Source organism: Nestor notabilis, unplaced genomic scaffold (assembly GCF_000696875.1).
Source record: "Nestor notabilis isolate BGI_N333 unplaced genomic scaffold, ASM69687v1 scaffold25148, whole genome shotgun sequence".
Lineage (NCBI taxonomy): Eukaryota > Metazoa > Chordata > Aves > Psittaciformes > Psittacidae > Nestor > Nestor notabilis.
The window spans coordinates 48902-71749 of NW_009940945.1; the positions used below are offsets into that span (position 1 = coordinate 48902).

The following is a 22848-nucleotide window of genomic DNA, read 5'->3' on the forward strand; positions in this document are numbered from 1 at the left end:
TGTAACCCTATCTGTCCCAGGTCCTGCCCCACTGGGAATGCAATAAAACCCCACTAAAGTAATGTTTTTTCTTTCACAGAATCATTTGGCACTTTGTTACTACAGTTAGCTCTTCGTTAAACTGTCAGAGAAGTTGAAATGCATAGAAGCATGTAGCGCTAGAAGCAGCCACAGGCACAGGCTCTTCTACACTTGTCCCTGGTAACACCCCAAGAACTCAACTGCTCAAGTCACTCACTGTCCTTCAGAGGGAGGCACTTTTTCTTGCATTGAATGTTTGACTTCAGCCATTCTAGCCAGCATAATGTCTTTAGTGAGAAAGGGTCAGTGTGACACATCACATCTCCTCAGCCTTGAACTAGTTGGTCAAATAGCCCCATGAACATCTGACGGCACTGTTCTCCCCCCACAGCTTTCGTCTTCTCAGAACAGCACTTTGGCAATTCCAGGTGTTCACAATCTTCCATTTGAATCCTATTTAAAAATCCTGTATCTTCAGTGTCCTCAGATCTGATTACACGTTCTTCTGATTTCATTAGTACAAATGGAGCACATAAAAAACTGGGAAAAATAGCTCTAATACTTAAACTCTGACAACTCCATAGGTTGATGCATTATTTGCTTGGGGGGGGGAAAATACAACATATACAAAAATGTATTTGATACAAAGAAATGTAAAATAAAAAAGTCAAAGGCACCAGCATAACTTCCAAAGCCCAAGTCAGAGCACAGATACAACGCATTTTTGAACCACCCACCGCACTAAGCACATTATCCCTTAAGCTTCCGGCCAACAATTCTAATGGGAAAAAAAGAGCAGACAGGAAGACAGCTGGAATATTTTTTCTTGCCCTGACTATAGCTGATCATTTGATCATAAATAAAGTATCTGACCCCTACCTACTCCATAAACCAACATTCAAAGACTTGACCAATCATTAAGTTTCTACAAAGAGGCCACATCTTTGATTAAAAGTCCACAGAGCACAGGCACATAAACAACCGAATACTTCTCTTCCTCCTCTCTCCATATTCACCTTAGAAGTGAAAAATGTTTCAATACATTATCATTTCTTAAGTAGCCAAATTATCAATCCTACAGTACTCCGACAACTAATCCATAAATGAAATGACAAACGAGATGCATATTCACATTTGTCACACTCACTGTGCATCTCGTCATGTGGGAGCTTACTAGAGTGATTCAAAAATAAACAGGTAGAGGGGAGGAAGAGAAGTGTGGAAGAGATCAGCAGGTATAATTACTACTGCTCTCTGAAAGCTTGAATCTGTCATTCAAGTATTGAAAGTACCCAGACAATGGGGTACAATGAATGGGAGCTGTTACAGCGAAGTCGTTAAAAACCCTTAAAACCCTGGGCACAGTAAGTGGCATTTCTAAGTTGTCCGAGGTGAAAAGAATGAGGGGGGGGGGTGGGGAAATAGGAAAAAAAAAATAAGGCCAGTAATTCAGTCCTCAATTCCTTCTGGATCCCAGACAGGGACCGCTAGAGTCACCATAATTTTGGGTGTCTTCTGGATGAGAGTTTCTTCCCTTTCGCTGATGTGTGTTGTCCCATGTCCCCCCCTCCAATCCCCTCCCTCCCCCAGAAATGTAAAAATTTCATATATTATAAAGATTTGTAAAATACAAACGAAAAAAGGATGAAGGCTGTGGCAGTAATGTTAGCGGTTACTCTTCATTGCTTCTTTGGCTGCCAAGATCAGTGGCGTCAAGCTAGACAGAGGTTTGGCCAGTTTCAAGAAGGGATGCTGCCAGAAAGAGAGAAACACAGTGAACTACTGAAAGACATGGTTTAAAATGCCAGTAAAAGCTATGTACCTACACAGCCCTTTTCATTCCGAGATATGAAAAGCAACACAAATGCTGCCAATGCCCAGCTCCTGAAGGGACAAATCCAGCGCTCCTCGAGCCTGGAGAGGGGTTTTTTTACAAGGGCAGATAGTGACGGGACAAGGGGGAATGGCTTTAAACTGATAGAGGGGAGATTTAGATTAGGTATTATGAAAAAATTCTTCCCTGTGAGGGTGCTGAGACGCTGGCACAGGGTGCCCAGAGAAGCTGTGTCTGCCCCATCCCTGGCAGTGTTCAAGGCCAGGTTGGATACAACCTGTTCTAGTGGAAGGTGTCCCTGCCCATGGCAAGGAGGCAGAACTAGATGAGCTTTAACGTCCCTTCCAACCCAAACCATTCTATGATATTATGATTCCCAAAAGAGCCTAGGCCTTTCCTTTATCAGTAATTCACTACAAAGAGGTTTCCTGCTCAAAACATCTTCTCTCAGTCCCATTTTGCTCACTTCAATGGCTTTATTACAGTAAGTTTGTACGTTGCTGGATGCTTTAGTAGTGGCAGAATGAAGGCACACGTTACTGATGGAAACACTTCAGAGTACACAGTACAATCTTTTACGACTGTAGTTCCTACCAACTGCTATCCATTAGAGTCCTCAGAGGAAGACACAGAAAGAAAGGGCACCAGTCTAAACGTGGTTTCTCACAGGCTGACCTTACTCATAGCTTCTGTTTCTCAGACTGTGAGAAGAAACTGACTCTTACCTGTAGCAGTTCTTTGGCTGATCCTCTTCTCTCGACATCCATCTCCAAACATCGGTTCAAGAAATCCCGGAATATTGGCGACAGTTTCTCAGGATTCTGAAGCTCTGGTGTGCCATTCGTTGCTATCAAATATAAAGCCTGTAAAACGAGGAAAATAGTAAAACCAAGCCGAATCTTTACAAGACACCAAGTCATCACCTGTTCTTCCTAGTAGCAAAATAATGATCCAAATCTTTTGGCAACAGACACTTACCTTTGCAAAGAAAACATCAGATTCTGACACAAGCAGCATTTTTCATAACCTAATGGATTTACTTTCCCTAAACTATCACAGAAGACTGAGTTCAAAGTCCAGTGTTTTAGTTACAAGCAAGTACTCATCTTCTAAACAGACAAATTCAGGGTAGGGCTGACTGCAAATTCAAGACAGCCATCTTCCTTTTGGAGGAATTTTCTTGCCCTGCTTAAGCTTGTTGTTTTATTCAATTCATTTTCCTTTTAATGTAGTAATGTTGTAATGAACAATTACTGAAACCATTTGTATGCTAAACACCTGCAAACAGTTACAGGAACATACAGGCTTCTTACCCTCAAGGGGTTTTCATTGAGGTACGGGGGTTCTCCTTCTACCATCTCAATAGCCATGATGCCCAGAGACCAGATGTCCACTTTAGGGCCGTATGCTTTCCGTGTCACCACTTCAGGAGCCATCCAGTAAGGAGTTCCAACCATAGTGCTCCGCTTGCTCTGCTCTGGGGTGATCTGAGCACAGAAACCGAAGTCGGCTGTAAGATAACAGAATTATAAAAGTTAAATTGGTGCACCCCAAATAAGTATCCTTCCTAGAAGACTTCTCTAATACTACACATACATTTTACTCCTCTACACTTGAGCAGGGTTTGGGGGGTGTCTCCCCACTACATTCTCCATATTACAAAATCAATCATACAAGATAGATACAAAACCTGAAGGTGTTTAAGTAGGGTAGAATTCCATGGAATGAAGATAAAGCTTTTTGTTCTCTGAAGCAAGCACACAAGTATTACCCTGCAGAAGAACATATTTTGCCCAGTCCTTCCTTCAAGGATCCTAGATTAGCAACAGCCAGAAAAAGTAATCAAGCAGAACACAGAAGGCAAGGGTTCTGCACATGGTATGCTGTACAGCCTGAACTAGAAAAAAAACAAATCCACAAACCATGGCTTCTGCCCTCCTAAACAGATTCTATTTGTGCAGCTATTGAGTTCAATGTTTCACACAAAAGGCCACCAAATACAGGTACTACAGCTGACAGAGACATGGAAACAAGGCTTCAGATAAGTGAAGTGCTAGCCCACTCAGCAGAAGGAACCTGGACAAACAAACCTTTTCACAGGGTTAACTACTGAAGAGAACAACCACACTCAAGAAAACAAGAAAAGTCACCTATTCCTATAGCCTTCAGGTGCAGCAGCAATGCATGTTCCATCATGTTACTTTATCCAGCTGCAGCACTCCCACTTCCCAGGCATGTAAAGCATCAATAAGAACACAGTTAAGGCAGGAGACAGATATTACCTTATCATTGACACTAAGTTTGAGAGAGAGAGAAAAAGAGAGAGAGAGATTTTAAGATTTTGAAAGTGTTATGCCAAGCAGTGCTAATAAAAGAGGCACAGTCAAGAGAGTGCTAAGTTGTACCAAGACGACAATTTAACAAAGAACTACCCCCACCCTGGTTGTCAAAATGCTGCCTTAAATAAAACCAAACAGAAAAAAAAAAATTAAAATCAAACCGATAGGAGTCACTGAGTTCCTTGCCAGCACGTCTTGGCCTTTCTCAAGGTGTCATATTCAACATAAAGCACAGCTTATTTCAATGAACACACCAGAGAAGCAGCAGCAGTGCACATCTCCTGACCTACCAAGGCCTTCAGCACCATGCCACCAGCAAAGAGAGAAAGACAGGCAAGATGTAGAACCTAGTTTCACCAACCAGCAGTGTGTGTAGGTATGCAGTAGCGACTGGCAGTCTGGTATCTCTTACTTTTCCTAGTCTCCCAGAAGCCAGGCTCTCCCAAAGAATGGAAAGAGCTTGAAAAGAAGGTGCAACTTCTTCCACCCTCCACCCTAAACAACTGCTAAAAGCTCTACAATCACACAGCCAAAGAAGAGCTAGTCTCAACACTGATTACAGTACCTCCCCTTCATACAGAACATTTTTACAGCTGACTCCCATTTTTCCCTGTCTCTCCTTCCTCCTCATCGTCCCCAGCCTCCTGGGGCTGATGCTTCTTTACATAGGCTGCTAACCTTGTCCTTTTTCCACTCCCGTTTTGACTTGATAGCTCTCACATTTTTGAGCCTTCTCCAGCTAACTCTTCTCAGCCACATCCTCTACTGTAACTATTCACTTGAGCTTCTGAGTCCACGCAGTTTGCGCACAAGCACACCACACGCTTTGAAAAACGTAAAACCTCCTATGCAAGTGAGTAGTGCATCCAACAATGCTGGTAAGAGGATAAGGTTGCTCCTAATCTTTCTTCACGCTCCATCTCATAAACAATATGAGCCTGCAAACCAGCTAGACTAAGGAATATTGCTGGGATACATTTTCATGGCATTTCAAATTCCTACCCTACTGTAGGAACACCATCCCTTAACTCTTTGGTCAATTCATGCTTTGCGCATTCCTACGTACCAAGAAATAAGATAATGTACCTCTCTCTCAACAGTCCTGACAGCTTCTTCAAGCGATTTCACATTTTTTTTTATTACCACACACATTTACGCACACCAGAAATTGACTTACTGTACACAAGTCCATGCATGCATAACAATTACCTGAAAAGCAAGTAGTTTCTTTTGTCATTTCATGATTATATTAAAGAAAGTGTGTTACACTTTCAGTCCAAGAAAAGGAGACCCAGAACAGGCACAGCATAAGACTAGACTGCAATATAAATGGTTAATAACGTACAATTTTCTTGTTAGTGACCTTCTAATGAAAAGGGCAAAACATTGAATGCAAGTCATGACAACCTGAAGAGACTAACAAAAGTTGGCTGGAACTTTTCTCTTGCAATCATTCACATCTTTGCTTCACTGTACAGTGCCAGTTACTTCACATTTACCAACATATTCATGTGGCAACACGTTTGCTTCAACATCCTTCTGGTCAAACATGTTCAAAGCCTTTCTGTTAGGGCCCTCAGAATTTCAATACCTGCTGTTTGGGAGTTACACGTTTCATAGCACTGAATGAATTTCTATTGCTCATAGTCAATAAAAATACACCTCAGATTTCCCTGCCAACTTGCCTACCAATTTATGAGTCCAAGTTTACCAGGAAAGGGAAAACAGATGGCTGTTTCAATTTTCTGGTACTCACTTAGTTTAACAGATCCATCCATTCCTAACAGCACGTTGTCACTCTTAATGTCTCTGTGGATGACCTGGTTGGCATGTAAGAACTCAAGCGCTTGCAAGCACTGAATGGGTGAAAAAAGAAAAAAAAAAAGGAAAATGAAACAAAACAAAACAAAACAAAGATACTCAGCACATAGAAACACAATTTGTGTACGTGAACACGAATTCAAAAGCAATGCTTACAACTTCAGCCAGTGCAGAGTATAAAAACACAACAGGTATTATTTTAAATAACCAGCAGAGGAAGCTCTTGTGCTAAAAAATACCCTCCAGGCCTCATGAAGTCAAAAATCATTTAACCATGGAGTTTCTCCGATATCTTAACAGGAACCTGTAAATTAAACTCATCACAACCCTAGAGAGTCTCAGAAATCCCAGATGTTAATTTTGGTACATCCCATGAATTCTACAGAGGAACCATAAAGGATTAAGTGAGAGCTTTTTAGCCTGAAGTCTCACCAGGAGGAATTGGTGAGACTTCCTTCTCAACATGCATTCAACTTCTCCTACAGTAAAGGCTGTAAAACATGTTCATTATTCAAGTCACTAATATTGGGTTTGCATTGGTTTTAGATTAAAGCCTTTCACACTAAGTTTCTGCCTAAAAACATAATGGAATTTACTTTTGATATTTGAGAATAAGAAAAAATATAACTGTAATATTTTTCTCTTTAATATAAGCAGAACATTTACCATTTGCAACTTGACATGGATGCAGTGCCCAGTCAGGTTTTTTGTGTCTTCATCTGCTTTAGCAAAGTGGCACTGATTTACAGAATGAAGCATATCTAACATGCTCAGCAGCAGAGTTTTGATGAAGTACAATCACTAGCTTTTTTCCTCAGAAAAGTGAATTACTGTTACAGTAAATAGTTACTTTCAGTTCTCTGCTTCCAGCTCCTGTTTCCCTTGAAATCATTACCTGTCCATACATGTTAATGTACAAGTTTGCTTTCCATCCCCTCCCTTTGGGTGAGTCATCAAAAGCAGATGTCACGGTGATGTATTCAAATGGGGGTTTTAAAAGCCTAAGTTTCTCCTGCACAGCAGAAAATACAACTACTTCTACCGTAAAAAACTAAGCCTGATCTGGATGCCAGCACTCTGACTCAGGGCAGAAACCACTGATAAGTCGTGGTATCAGCAATTTTTTGTGATATCAGCAATTTTTAACTCTTCCACTTGAAATCTTCTTGCAATCTGAAAATTCTTTCACCTACAATCTTCTGGAGAGTTCTTTTTCTGAGAAATCATATCATAGGACTATAGATTTCACAAACTATGAAAACTACTAAAATGAGAGGGAAAATTTGCATCAAGTTCATCTTTATTTTACTGCATGTTTCTTAAAGTATACCTGTTTCGTCAGATCCACTTTCACATTCTAAGGAAACACAGTTACCCTTCTTCCTTCTGAAAAACACTTCGAAGCTTTCATGCTTTTTTCTTTTTTTTTTTTTAAACATGTTCACACCTCTACTTTCTACAGTACCTAGATATGAACACTCAAGTTTTCTTTTTGGTGCTTTTGAATGTTCTTCATTAGTCAAAGCTAAAAAAAGACATTGCTTCCAGCTGCTAAACTTCTCTGTTGCTCTTCCTTGAACTTCTGTTAACATTGTCAGGACAAGGTAACCCAGGTACCAAACCTAAATTCTTTATTTGCTCCATCACCTAACATTCCCCAAAACCTAGCTCAAAATCTGCCATAGCTCTTTTGTGTTACAGCTCAAAACTCCCAATTTTCTGAGTTAAACTGATTTTGCTATTTTCTGTAATTTTAATATTGATTTCTGCTCTCAGTATCATTCAAACTCAATGGCTCCACCAGCAATTGCTGCCATTCGTCCTAACCTAACTGTACTATAAAACCTAGAGGAATAGAGTGCACCTTCGTTCCTCTATCCATCAGCTATAATACTTACCTCTCTGCAAACAGCAGCTATCTGTGCTTCATCCATACATGTTTCTGTGACCACATCTGTTAGTGAGCCTCCAGCCAGATACTCCATCACCACAAACAATTCATCTCCTACGAGGTAACTACAAACAGAAAATAAAAAGCACACCCGTTTGCCATCAAGAGATTGAGAACTGAAAAATGACTGATAAGAGCCAGTCAATGAAGTGATTCATAAGCACTCAACGACAAACAGAAAAGAAAGTTAATCTCTAGAAGGCAGCCCAAAATCTAAATGCTGACAATAAAAGCTGCCTGCTTCTTACTACCTAAACAGGCAGGATAACACCCTACGTGTCTCATGCACAATCATGCACAACAGAAGCATTGCTCCAGCTATGCTCTTGTCTACCACTGATCCCCAAGCACATACAGCACTGCATTCACGACAGAAGAAGCTTTCTTATTGAATCAAGACCATTCCTTATAACAGATTACTCCCTCCTCCCCCTTTTTTCTTAGATGACAATGAATACAGTCTCATTCTCTTATAAGACTGTTAGGTACAAAAAGTCTGGGTCTGTGTAAGTATATCAAGTTATAACCTCTTGAAACCCTGAGGGATAAAGGAATCAGCCAGCTGTCTGCATTTACCTGTCCAGGAAGTTGACTATGTTGGGGTTCTTTAGTTCCTTCATTACCAAGATCTCATTAATAATCAACTCCTTCTTGGGCTGTTTCTGCAGGTTTATCTGTTTAATAGCAACCTGAACAGGAAAAAAAATAAATAAGAGCAATCACTGAAACATGAGTATCAAAACATTTTGATCATTCTTAATACAGTGAAATGTTAGAAGAAATTCTTTAACAGGATTAAAGGAGTTGAGCACAGCTTGCAGCTGGCAAGTGATTTATTTATTAGCACACAACTTAAAAGAATGCAACCTGATGAGCATACAACTTCAACAGGCCTAAAGCAGAAAAGATTTGTGTAGCAACTAAGAGAGAAAGTATAAGCCTTCCAATGCAAGGCAAGGCAATTCGTTTTTCTATATTCTGACCAAGTTAGTGTTTGGGTATAAGGAATGCTAGGAGGCAGAAGGAATTCCTCTCAAAGCTATTAAGCCAATGAACTATTCCAGAAAGAGAAGGAAAAATGAAGACCTATCTTATCCAGGAAATAAAGTAACCAGGACAAATATTCCAGACTTTAAATGGAGAATTGTCCCAGCTATGTTAGCTACAACACTTTGAAGAGGCAGTTTGAAGCTCTACAAGATAAACCACCCATGAGTCCAAAACCAAACGCAAGAACCAATATAATTTTGTAGAAACAATCATTATCACATTGCCAAAAGCATTAAAGAATCACAAAATAACTAATATTGGAAGGGGGCTCTGGAGGTCATCCAGCCCAATCTCTTGCTTTAAGTACAGCCAATGTAGAACAGGTTGCTGATGGTCTTGTGCAACCCAGTTTTGAACAGAGAACTCAATGATCAGATATTGCATAACCTCTACTGCTATTGAAAGGGCAATTACTTATCAGTGACATAAGGAATAGTTACTCATGGATATTTAAAGCAGAAGTTAAGGAAATCTGAATTTAAAGAGAAGGAAGTAATTCCTAAAATTTTAGTCCCAGGAACCACAGATCACCACTGGATGACAAGCATGCAGAGTACTGCCGATGGCATCAATTTCATCAAGTGAGCTTGCAGGCACCAAAGAGTAAAAGCAACGAGCAGGGTATGGAAAAGGCATTCTAACTACAACTAAGAATCACATGTGGCAAGCTGTTTCCACACAGGCACATCCATCACCTTTACTGACACAAGACTAAAGAATAAGTGGGCAATGACTAAACAAAGTTTTATTTCTGAAAAGGACACCATTGCCCTCAGTTCTTGAAGGGCAAGCTGTTTTCAAAACCCTTTTTTGGAACACCTCACTCCCTCTGCTTTTCACTGGAAAGAAAGAAAACTACTTTTAGCCTTCACCATCTGATCACTATAGAAAAGGGCACACACTATTACAAATGACTATGACAATATTCTGAGAGGTGATAGCAGAGCTGGGAACCACAGAAAGGAGCCTAATCAAATCATTTCAGCCACAACATTTACATTCATTATATTTCATTGCAATGAACGCAGAAATCTTACCTCCTGTCCTGTTGCCACATCAATGGCTGTGAAAACTGTACCCGAAGCCCTGTGAAGAACAACATTAAAGCAAGTGTAACAAACATGCACATGAACAGAAAAATCACAAACACAAATTGTGTCAGCTTTCGATGCTGCAAGAGCTGTATCAAGAAGTTGGCTATTAAAAGTAAGTGGTATCATACAAATGCCAGTCAGGTCACACAAAACAAAACGATTACAAATACGCTCTCTTCTGACACCAGCTAAGACATGTTGAATGCAGGAGACAAAGTCATAGAACAATAATCATAGAATAGTTAGGGTTGGAAACGACCTTAAGACCATCTAGTTCCAAACCTCCTGCCATGGGCAGAGACATCTCACGCTAGACCATGTCACCCAAGACTCTCCAGAACTTGTGCCGCTCCCTATGATCAGGTAAGCTGGGTAGTCCTTTCTGTAGCAGATATTACTTTCCTTTTCCCCAGGGGAAACCTGACCACAAACACACACAGACCTATCTGGAAAGCATACAGTACAAGTTAGGCATATCAAAGTTGGAAAAGTTAGAATTTGTATGTACTTTTTTTTTTTTTACAGAAGGATTCAAAGGACCACTAGAATAACAACTTAGCCAAGGCAATACTGTTAGCTCGGCAAACAGAAAGCTTCCTGACATGCCCTCAGGCCATTCAGCAATCATATTACAAAATGGATGAATGCACCTTACTGGGAGAGGAGAGCACTAGATACACCCACAGAGAAGATGCAAAGCTATGCTTTTGCATGAAGAGACACAATTCAAAGCTTCCATCACTGTGTAAAGCCTTCACTGCCTGTTTAGCATGGCTTAATACAGCCATATCTGCCTGCTTCAGCAAGTGGTGGCTACATGACACTATCAGTTAGGGAACAGCACACCCCTTTTAAACACTGGCTCGCTGGGAACAGACGTTGGGGTGAACACTTACCCCTGTCCGATTTTCTCGTATCTGTTGTATTTTTTCTTGGGATCTCCTATGCTCACAATAGTGCCTAAAAAAACAACCACAAACAAACAACAATGACAAAAAAAAGTCAATCCCACTATCCCCCTTTAGTAGGTCTGACCTGGCCAAGATACTTCCAAGATAGGCCAAGCTCAAATAGTAAAGGCTGATGCATGAACAGCCAAAGCTTCCTGATTCACTTCTAGCAGCAAATGGCCCAGCTTCAGGCAATCGTCTTGCTAGGTTATACTCTTCGTGAGACAGGTCACACCATTTCCCCTCATATCTCAATTTTATTATAACCTTTTGTGTGGCAAAACTCCGTATGAGGTAATGACAAATCTCAACTTAAGCACAGGAACATTAGTATAGTGAAAAATTATCTTCAAGATGATTCCGAACCAGCAGCCACAGAAACTATTTTGTGTTATTACGGTTGTATTATACACACAGATCATGTTATCACAACTGAACTTCAATCCAAAACAACTGTTCTACAAGTTTTTTTTACCCAACAGGGCTCTGAAGCATATAAAGTGGCAAAACTTCTGAACGCAGCTATGGACACAAACCCAATCAAGTACAGTAACCCTTACACAAAAATAAAGATGAGGGCAAAAACTTGGTATTTCTCCGCCAGTCCTAAAGCCTTTGTTTATCTGAAATAAAAAACACCTACGTAGTTTTTCCATGATATCTTCATCCGACATTTTGGTCTTCTTTTTCTGCTTATCACCTGATTTTGCCGCACTGTCAACAGAAGTGTCGCCAGCTGGCGCAGGGATGGGGTCAATTACAGACCGTGTATAAATCTGTTAAGAGAGACCATTTACCTGAGTATTTTCCTTGCAATCATTGGAATGAAACAGTTCAGTTTCCTTCAGGTGGAAACAATCACAGTTATTCAAAGATCCCTAAGCACCATTTTATATAACAGGATGGAGGAAGAAACACTGAAGTCCAGTAAGTCAAGATGTTGACAACCTTACTGACTACTGACAGAAAGCCCCAGGTACCTCCTGAACAGAGTGGATGCAAGGAGATAGATGTTTTGTGGTGTTTTTACCTCCTTATTCTTTATAATCCATGCTAGTTAATAGAACAGAAATCACTATTTAATAGTGAGATCAATTACTACTAAAACCTAAAGGAAACAGATTCATGCTTTGCCATGAAAAGAAGCATAAGAGTCCCAGAAATTTCTCAGTTGCCCCCAATTTAGGGGATTTTCTTGAATCTTTATTTCACTTCCTCCTGAGCTGTTCACAGATACGCAGCTACTAGAGAAATATCAAACAGTAGATCTGTCATAGTTTACACAACTATGTACCAAGGTGGGCAACTATAAAGCACTATCACTTGACAAATAAACACAATTCACATTTGCACTCCTGGAGCAAGATGCAGATGTGGGCAGAGCAGCCCACTCCTACCACAGTCAAAAGAATGAGCTGGAGCAAATAAAGAATATCAAGTACATTACATTGTACCACTGTAGTGTGCAAAGTTACAGAAACTAGCTATAGTTTTTTAGGAGTAAAAAAAAAGCCCCCTCTTCACATGTTGAATTAAAGGATAAACATAATTGTAGAGCTTCCACACAAGCCAAACAAATTGGCATTAATGTCAGGATTTCTGATCCAACTGATATCCAGAAATAAGGCATTTCCTTAGCAAACTCAAATAAAAAACTTACAACAGCTTGTTTCACAAATGCAACACTTTGCTAGAAAACAGAAACAGAAAATATTGAGAAATGCAGGTCTGCACTGTAAACTTTACAGCTGCTCACCGATTTTGTGTGATCTGGCCGTGGAGCAATAACAGGAGGAGGAGCTTCTTCATCATCTTCATCATCATCTGCCACAGCTGCTGATGGTTCTCCTTTGGCATTGGTCTACATTTTCACCAAAGTAAACAAACCAAAAACAAAAACAAAAAAACAACCAAAACAAACTAAACAAAACTGTCTCCCTCACAGTGCTTTAGACTTCAGGTCTTTTTCTCCCCACATAAAGATAAAAGAATTCTTACAAATGTCAAAAGAAAATCATTTTATGAGGAGACTCAAAATACTACTGCTCCAGTGAAATATGCTCTGTTGACCCCCCCAATTTATATTTTTATTCCACAAAAAAAAATTCTTATTTTATACTGCAAGATTCAGTAGGTAGCAAATACAGAAGACCTGAACTTGTAGGTGTGTAAGAATATACAAGGAATAGTAAACACACTCACCGTTGGTGATCCTGAAGGGAAACCATCTTTTTCTGAATAGGACAAATAGCAGAATACATAACATCATCAGAACAGTGGGAGAACAGTAATTTAAAAAGTGAACTTTGCAGAGTAAAGAATACAGACTGCTTTGGAGACTTTTTTTCCATCTCCCAAAAAGCAAAATTTTATGGTCACAAATCAGAATCCAGTATTGCACTGTAAGACAATGCAGAAAGAAGCTGTACGTCTCTAAAACTGTCCCCCTAAGGGCGAGGAAACCCACTCATTTCCCAAAATGCTCTTCACCCATGTGAGTACGCACACACAGTTCTCAAATTAAACACTGCTTATCACACTTACATGTTCTGTCTTACTGAGATGTGAAATCACCACCAAAGGGATGCTTCTGTTCCCTTAGCAGTCTCTTGAATCAAGGGTAAGAACATTACAAAGCCTCATTACTAAGCTAGTTTCTGAAATAATTTGGAGGAAAACTAGGTAAAACGGCCTCTGTTCAACTGTAGGACTGTCATTCACTCAGCCTTCACATGCCCCATTGCTCCCGGCCTAAGAGCCACAACTTATTTTGCTTCTTTGATGTCACCACATGGTGACACCAAGTTCACAGATAGCTGTTTTGGCCACAGACAGAAGGAGCAAGGTCTCCAGCATGTAATCAGTTAATCTCAGTCTCAGAGATTACAGCTATATAAGCACAGCCTATTCAAGTTAATTTTGGCTGCTATTTTGCATTATCTAGTTCCATTTCTTTCCCTCTCTATTTAAACTAGGAAATTAACTGTACAGCACCAGTTCCAGCAAGTTTTAAATCCATCTTCAAGTATTTGTAACTCATTGAAAAGAAGTCTGCTCTTTCAGTGTTTGAATCCAATTTATTATTCTCTGTGGTTCTGAAAGAGTGGAAGACTGTGTTCCAAATACTCTGCTCCTCTTTAATATGTCTTGCACACACTTGGATCTTACCTGGAGCAGAAAAGCTCAGGTACTTCTGTTTTGCTGTGTCTTTGGAGTCATAGAATTTCAGCACATCTAGTACCGCCTGGGGGTTTTTCTTCTGTTCTAGCTTTGTGATATTTGAGGTCTGAAGCAGCCGAGCCCATTGCTCTGGCATTCCCTGAAGAAAAAAAAAAAAAAAAAAAAAAAAAAAAAAAAAAAAGGCTATTTTAAGCATACTTCCAGCATTTTAAAGATTTTTTTTTAAATAGAACCATTTTTTTCCCTCTATATAAAGCGTAACACATTCAGCTTTAAACACCTGAACAAGCAGAATGGGGTTTTAATGGGGAGCCGTATGTCCATAAGTGACACAACACAAATCACTATGCCAACACAATACCACCTCTTTTAGGTGTATGAAGCCAGATGCGAGGAACATGAACACAAAAGCACTCAACAGAACATGTGTTACCCACTAATGAAAGTGAACTGAAGAGGGTTTCTCAGGGAAGACTCTCAGGTGACCCAAAGCATCAGATATGACATTTACACAGAAGAAGTACTAACAGATCACGGACTCTTTACTCTGCATGCTGTACAAATACACAGCAAAACTATTTCCTTAATCAAAATGAAGACTTTATTCTAAAACATCACAATGGCTTCACTACAGTCCTGACTCACAGCTGTTTTCTGAGCAACTCCATAGCAGGTATACTTACAGTGAACTCTCCAGTAACAGCATCAAAACCAACATGGATGGTGTGCTCAAAATCTGAGGGTGGGGAGATTTCTGGTCTTTCCTTTTCCTTCTTCTTGCTTCCTGAAGAAGACATTCAAAGATCTACTGAGCAAAGATTTAAAGTCCTATTTTCTCAATTTAATATAATCAATCCAAGTATTACAACAATTATGATAAATATAACCGTTATTCTGTTTAATTGATGGAGGTGTTTATAGATGCAGCACAGTTGGTGTTTTCAAGTGGGTAAAGACTTCACATAAGAATCAACACCTTGTTCCATTCAAGTAAGTTATACTACAGCAGCAAGGAAATAAGAGATTAAGAGCACCAGAGTGCAAGAAGCTCTGTTAAGCATACGGAATCTAAGCATATGAAATGTTTAAATGCAAAAAAGAACATGTTAGTATGGATTAAAAACACTGAAGACAACTTCAGTTCAATCTCAAGTTCACCCTAAAGACAGTTAAAACTCAGTTGCCTCACTGCTTCAATTCAAGGTAATTAATGCAAACTAGGACTTCCTGTGATGAAGATAAGAATTTATAGCCTCAGAGCAATTACCTAATTTCAATTAAAGGAGGCAGGGGAGACCAAGCATAGTACCAGAAGCAGGAACAGATAATGAGAAGGACCATGTGCTCAATCCAACCTAGATTCAATTAAATTAATATGATGTTTTATAATACCTGGGGCTTTATTATAATTTTTTTTCCTGACAAAGAGAAAATAAATAAAAGACAATTTGTAGTTAACTCTAACGTAAAATACACCATTCTGTTCCCTTTACTCAAAAGGGACTTGGAGTTAAGTTGGAAGATTTCAGGAATAAGTTTTACTGTTCTAGCAAAAAAGCCTGAGCTCTGCTTTCTTTCTCTGCCAGAGCAGAGAAGTATACTTGCTGTTTGCTCTCCAGGTAGAAAGATGATACTCAAGGCCTCATCTCGCAGTCCTCTGCTGAAAGGCAGAGCCCTGGCAGTGAGCTCTACAGCATGACTAACCTGATACCAGGAAAACTGCATGTGTAATCCTGGGAATGCCTGTGGGCTTGCAAAACATATAGCTGAATCAGCTGCATTCATTCTAGTGTGCATGAAGCCAGCAGGAATGCCATAGTGCTCCCAAAAGGAGAGCAGCACGCTGTATTGCAAAATAAAAGGTTTTTTGCTTTGTTTTTAAATTCACCTTAAAAATGAAAGTAATGTGGTTTCAGTACAGAAAGAGCAGCTAAACCAGCACCCTCTTTATTACAACATGGTAAAGAGTTCCTGAATATCACAGAATTGTTAGGGTTGGAAGTGACGTCTCATCTAGTCCAGCCCCCCAACATGGGGCAAGCATAGTTCGTGCTGCTCAGAGCCAGAGAAACTGTCTGAAATTCCCCCATGCTGGCGCGAGGGGAAGGACCAGGAGCAGAACACAATACTTACAAATGAAAAGCCATGTGGACTACCTCCAGCTGAACAATGCAGTGGAAAGACGCTGCTGTTATAAACAGGATATCTTTAATGCGGCTGCACAGGTCAGTGCCAAAAAGCAAATGGACTGTCAAATGTTCCCATTAACATTGTTAAGCCACAGGACAGAAGAAACTTGCTTATGTGAAAACCTTTAAGGAAAGTACTGTTTCTTCCCAGTCTTTTGCATTTGTTTATGTGAAAGCAAGGAGGGGGGGATATTCCTCAGAAGATTCCTGCTCAGGAGCACTTGACATGCAGGGAACAGGAGCTGGTGCTCAAACCCTCAGAAGTGCTGTGCAAATAAGCCCACTCCTTCCAAAAACACACAGATCTTATTAGTATCTAGGCAAGGAGACTAAAATTCACCCCTCTGCCCACAGGAACAGCAGAGCAACACTTCAAATGCGCATAAGCAGTGAGCTTCAATCAAAAGGCAAGTCCCTTGAGTCATGACTTGGCAGAACACACTCAAGGCTCTGTGAACAAGGCCACCGTGAGGCCACACTGCTTTTCAACCTCTGATTATATCTGCAACACAGTTTTGTATTTAAATGGGAATCCTGTTATTAAAGGGCAACACTAGCTTCAAATGGCAAGTGAATCTAAGATGTGGTCCCTCAGCCATGCAGAGACAGCAGCATGAAGTCCCGCTGTTCCTGGGAGGGGGAAGACACAGGTCCTTCAGAAGGATTCAGCAAATTAGAGAATTGCTCTGATGAAGTACCTCAAACTGGACTCTTCCCCAAGTGAAGCCACAGATACTCTGCATGGCATCGCCCAAGGTACTTCACACACCCTCCTACATCACAAACCAGTCCTCAAGCATACCTCACTTCCCACCAGCCACCCTCCATACACAAAGCACTAAACACAGATGTTTCTCAACAGACTGGTTGTAGTAGTTAGATGACTCCAGATGGCACACTTTGAGTTACTGAGCTGCAGCTGAAACCACAACAAAATCTGCCCTGAGCCAGTAGGGCAGAGCATGTCCCATACATGATCCCTGGTCCTGGGTGATGCCCCACAGCACCTCCTTTAATAAGTTCTGCTTGAAGACAAACATTTCTTGTTTTAGGGGACTATTTTAAAGCTTTTCAAACACAAACAAGTTCATTTGACTGCCAAATTCATGGCAATTAAGTACTCTAGTAGAAGATGACTATCACTTCATTTACCCTAAGCAGTGGAACTAGGAGGAAAATCCCTTCAAACTCTTATGACTATTTCAAAGAATCACAGACTGGTTTGGTTTGAAGGGACCTTAAAGCTCATCCAGTATCAACCCCCTGTCACGGGCAGGGACACCTTCCACTAGCGCAGGTTGCTCCAAGTCCCTGTGTCCAACCTGGCCTTGAACACTGCCAGGGATGGGGCAGCCACAGCTTCTCTGGGCAACCTGTGCCAGGGCCTCAGCGCCCCCCCACAGGGAAGAACTTCTGCGTAATGTCAAACCTGAATCTCCCCTCTGTCAGTTTAAAGCTGTTCCCACTTGTCCTGTCACTACAGGCCCTTGACAAAAGCCCCTCTCCAGATTTCCTGTAGGATCCTTCAGGCACTGGAGCTGCTCTAAGGTCCCCCCTTCAGGAGCCTTCTCTTCCCCAGGCTGACCCAGCCCAGTTCTCTCAGTCTGTCTCCAGAGCAGAGCTGCTGCAGGCCCTCGCAGCACCTTCATGGCCTCCTCTGGACTCACGTCAGCACAGAACTAACTCAGACTTGGGGCAGAGACTGTGCATTTGCTCAACCTCACCATCTGCAGTGCCATCTGCAGTGCGTCATCCCCCAAAGTACGCTACCTCCCCAATGCCATCGCCTAAACTAGAAAAATCTGCCAAGAGAGGACATAGGAGGTCAGAGGGGTACAGAGCTGGCCAGGAGGGACCTTGCAAAATCGTACAGACAGATCTACAGAACAAAGCTAGTTATCCAGCAACAGGTAGGTCTGTTTGTGGTAGCCTTGCACATCTCCTGGTAAAGCATCCCTTCAGATTCTGAAAAGGAGAATTTACCATTTTGGTGGGAATTAGTTAACATTTACACTGGCTGGAGAGATTTTTCCCATGAGAAATTTTCTATTTCAGGTTGACAGATTATTTTGCATATAGTTCCAATATATTTTTAAAAAGTATTTCTATTAAAGAATCATAGAATCATAAATTCTAAAGCTTCCCAGCAACAGATTTGGTTTTTTCGAATGTATTTAAATTGGCATTTCTGGTGAGGGTGCTCAGCCATGCTAATGAACAGAACAACTAACTTCTGACTATTGTTCTACTGCCAGAAAAATCGCTGTGCCCATTTCTATTCTGCCTGCATTTGGCCACCAGTTTTGCAGTCTTGAGAGACAAAACCATTTCTCTAAATGCTTACATTATCCTTGCAGCAGGTCACCCAATCCACAAGGTTTATTCCAGGTTAAAAAAAAATACCACTTTCAGATAGTTTCTTTAAGATAGGTAATTCAATTACCATTTTTCCTAACCACATTTCCTTTCCATGCACTAAAACCTGCTTTTTTCAGAAGGACATTACTTTAAATACTTTTTAACATTTAGAAAACATAAACTGACACCATTTTCTCTAAAAAGTATTTTACTCTACAGAAATTATTCCTTCCATTTTAAGTTTGCATCAGTAAATATCAGTAGGTACACAGACACCTGCTAAACAAGTATGCAGATTAACTTCCATAACTTTGGTACATGTCAGCATTTAGACTGCATAAGCTTTAGTAATGGAACTCCAAAGCAATTTCAGATGAGCCAATGCAACTTTAGACAAGTCTTCAACCACCTCCCCAGCCATTTCGGCAATGAATCAATCCACCCTCAAGATGGAAAGAGGAAACATCCAAGGAGAAGTAAAGATGCTGTGAAATGTCACAGAGCTCTCCAGCTGCGCAGTAACCACTTGCATTCATAGTTCGTTTCACAACACAAGCAAGTCTTACATAGTATTACTAAGTCAGAGCAAGGAAAACCTTCTTCTACGTGGGGTTTATGGTCCACTTCATTATATCCCCATCCATAAAAAGGTGGTTACAAATGTTCTGATGAATAATCAATCCAACAGCCAAATGACAAGTGTCAGATCAGCGCATAAGCTGCTCTCCTAGCCTGAAGATGGCAGATGTGATCCTTCCACAAGATTTTCTTGCAGCACTCACTGTGACAACTTCAAGGCATTTCCTCCCATCATCAGTGACATAATGATAAAACACCAGTTTCTGCGGTATTGAAAGGGCTAAGTTAGAACCTGGTCCAGACACGTGGCACTACACCAAGCTGACACCACTCAGATTCATCACCTTCACCAGCCTCAGAGGCCTGGAGTCTCTCTCTCAGGGTGCTGCCACCAACATATAGTAGCTTCTCATGTTCTCCTTACAGATTTACCTCTTTAAGGTTTTACCCGTATCAGTAAACACCACTACTTCTATTGCTGTAATCCAGCCACCAACAGTTATTTCACAGTAAGTGACCTTGTGAAATAACTATTCTGCTTCCAAAAGCTACAATGGCCAAATCCTTCCATCCTCCAAAAACGAAAGCACACCCGCTGTCAAAAGCAGAAACTCTGCCAGATCATGGAAAGCCTGATCTTCCAAATACAAGGAAGCCTCCAGCATTTGCCTCCAGGGTGAGGCATGGCTGCAGAGGGACTGCTCATACAGCTGAGCAAGAGTAAATTCCAGCCCTAAGGAAAATACTGAGCCAAGAGAATACATAACCAGAGAAGCACAGTCTGTTGAAACAGTCAAACCTGTGCCAGCATGACTGAGCCAGTCCTGCCCAGCACATCAGCAACATGAGGCTTGTACAACCCTGCAACAGTTTTACTGTACCAAATGTTAGAAGATATTTCTATCTATTCACTATTTTGTTCTACATGGATACAGACATCCTGAAGAACCAGGATCAGGGCTCTAGTGCTACATATACATTCTTCATACAGAAAAGAGGACAGAAACAAGGCCCAAATACAGTCTAGTTTCATTACAGCCATTTTTTCTCAGAAATAATCCTTGCTTACAGCATTCCAGATTTTTCCCCATTAGTAATTAATCCTAACAGTACAGTGACAGAGACAGAAGGACTTCATTTCTCAATTCTCCTTCAAACACAGTGCAACTTTGCCACTATTTCTTTATTACCTTTTTTTCTCCTCAAGGTACCACATAAATGGTCATCAACATGAAGGAACTTCCCAAATAGTTTAAACTTAAAATTTGTATTTAGTGTAGCAAAATGGTAAGTGATCTGACACCCAAGAATCACAAACATTTATCAGGGTTGTTTGGAAATGCATTACTTTAAACTGGGCAGCAAGCATGGGAAGCAATAGGTGGTGGTTTTCCTCAGTGAATCATTTAATTTTTCTTACTTAGCATTTCATCTTCAAACATCCCAGTGCAAGCAGAAAAAAACACCTCAGCTCATTGAACACACACATCCAACTTTCAACCCTTCCTCCAACCCCCTGCACTTGGACAGGCTGGATTCAAATGTCTGAAGCACCACCAAAACTTAGAAGAGTAAAGTAATACGACTAGTATCCTTGGAAAATATGGAATCTTACCTTTTTCAGTGATAAAGAATATGGAGATGATTTTATTCCTAGGTTTTCTCTCTTCTGGTACAGAGGGCAGGGGTTTCAAACTGTGGTTGGCAGACAACTGGTCTTTACCCCCTGCAGTGACGATAGCACTGCTCATCCGGACAGGAGGAGCTGGTGGCTTGTCTTCCACTTCGCCGTTGACAGACATGGTTCTCAATAGCTAGTGAAAGCACTGAAAGAGAAATATTTGTTTTAACTTAAGAAGAGAGCATAGAATACATAAATGTACCATTTCTTCTGTTGGGCAACAGGGAAAGGAGGTACAATTCAACTCTGAGGAACCTAGTAAGCACTGCACTGGCAGACACTGATGTCTCTGCCAAAGGAAGCGGATCTCTTCTTCACTTCCACACCCATTCATCTGTGCCAGTAGCAGCATTTGTGGGATGGGCCAACAAACTTTTCCAATGATAAAACTAATCCAGTCAAAAAGAAAAGTCAGTTGTATCTGTTCACACGAAGGATAGTACACATAAGGGCCTAAGTACAACAGCTTTTGGCGGTAGCTTTACCCCAAAGGGCTTCATGCTCCAACATCTTTAAAAGCCTCAGATTATTTCCTTCATGTCATTTATCAGACAAGATCTTGAAGAGAAAAGAATAGATTATGTTTATAAATGTGCTATGTCAGCACACTGCCCACATCTAGTCATATTAAGAATATCTCTACCAAATTATGTAGCCTACATTAAAGAGCATGCGACTTGGATCCACTGGGTACACGTCACTTGTGAATGAGGACCTGCACTGCTTCGCTACTTTGTGCTACACTTTCTCCATTTGTAATGAGAATATATATTATCACCACAATCATTTTTCCTTAACAAAAACAGAGAATCATAGAATCACAGGACAGTTAGGATTGGAAGGGACTTAAAGCTCATCCAGTTCCAACCCCCTGCCATGGGCAGGGACACCTTCCACTAGACCAGGTTGCTCCAAGCTCCTGTGTCCAACCTGGCCTTGAACACTGCCAGGGATGGGGCAGACACAGCTTCTCTGGGCACCCTGTGCCAGTGCCTCAGCACCCTCACAGAAAACAATTTTTCTCTAATATTTAATCTCAGTCTCCCCTCTGTCAGTTTAAAGCCATTCTCCCTTATCCTATCACTACAGGCCCTTGTCCAAATCCCCTCTCCAGATTTCGCCTCTTTAGGCACTAGCAGCTGCTCTAAGGTCTCCCTGGAGCCTGCTCTTCTCCAGGCTGAAGCAGCCCAGCTCTCTCAGCCTGGCTCCAGAGCAGAGCTGCTCCAGCCCTCAGAGCATCTCCGTGGCCACCTCTGGACTCACTCCAACAGCTCCACGCCCCTCCTCTTGTGTTGGGAGCCCGATGTGACACAAAACAAAAGGTTTATGTCATGAAGCTCAAGAAAGATTAAAATTATCACCATAAACACCCATGAAAACATAATTTCTGCACGATACCAACAGAGGCACAAGCAGCACAAAGTAAAGTTCTGGCAGTTGCAGGTAAAAACTGAACATGTGCTGGGTTCTCCATCTACTTAAAGACCTATGGGGAACAGCAGTCAAAGCTGTGCAACACCCACCTGGACAAACTTGCCTTCAAGCCCTTTGTCTGATGATGGAGTGATAAATAGACCTGCAACATTCAAGCCTATCTGCAGTGATGCTGTTGTGAATCAGACTGTGATTCCCATCCTCCAACAGTATTCCCAATTCACTCACTGATTGTTCTTTCAGATGTTGCAAATTATCTACAGCATCTTCGGTATTTTCCAGTACCTACACTGCAACATGGGAAAAAAATTAAGAACCCTGCAGTCTAACAGCAGGTCTCAGCACAGGGATTTTAACTCCAAATGCT

At 41.0% G+C, this 22848-nt stretch overlaps 1 protein-coding gene across 1 annotated transcript; it reads right to left on the bottom strand.

Annotated features, from left to right (window-relative positions):
* Positions 1 to 1669: 1669 nt before the first annotated feature.
* On the bottom strand, positions 1670 to 21168 carry PAK2 (p21 protein (Cdc42/Rac)-activated kinase 2). The gene is made up of 14 exons (XM_010020629.1): positions 20982 to 21168; positions 14924 to 15024; positions 14229 to 14379; positions 13263 to 13294; positions 12817 to 12921; positions 11704 to 11836; positions 11007 to 11070; positions 10054 to 10102; positions 8543 to 8655; positions 7914 to 8031; positions 5951 to 6050; positions 3169 to 3365; positions 2581 to 2718; positions 1670 to 1773 (listed from the first exon to the last, which is right to left on the bottom strand). The coding sequence occupies exons 1-14, from the start codon at positions 21166 to 21168 to the stop codon at positions 1687 to 1689; spliced, it is 1575 nt and encodes a 524-aa protein (XP_010018931.1). The 3' UTR covers positions 1670 to 1686.
* Positions 21169 to 22848: the final 1680 nt, after the last annotated feature.

What these genes read in the sequence shown, in the direction of transcription:
- PAK2 (XM_010020629.1), bottom strand. Translation starts at nt 21,168, where the DNA reads ATGTCTGTCAACGGCGAAGTGGAAGACAAGCCACCAGCTCCTCCTGTC. An exon ending in CCTGAGCTTTTCTGCTCCAG is followed by an intron (nt 13,295 to 14,228) that starts GTAAGATCCAAG and finishes TGTCCTATTCAG; the next exon opens with AAAAAGATGGTTTCCCTTCA. An exon ending in TCCCTTCAGGATCACCAACG is followed by an intron (nt 12,922 to 13,262) that starts GTGAGTGTGTTT and finishes GTGAAAATGTAG; the next exon opens with ACCAATGCCAAAGGAGAACC.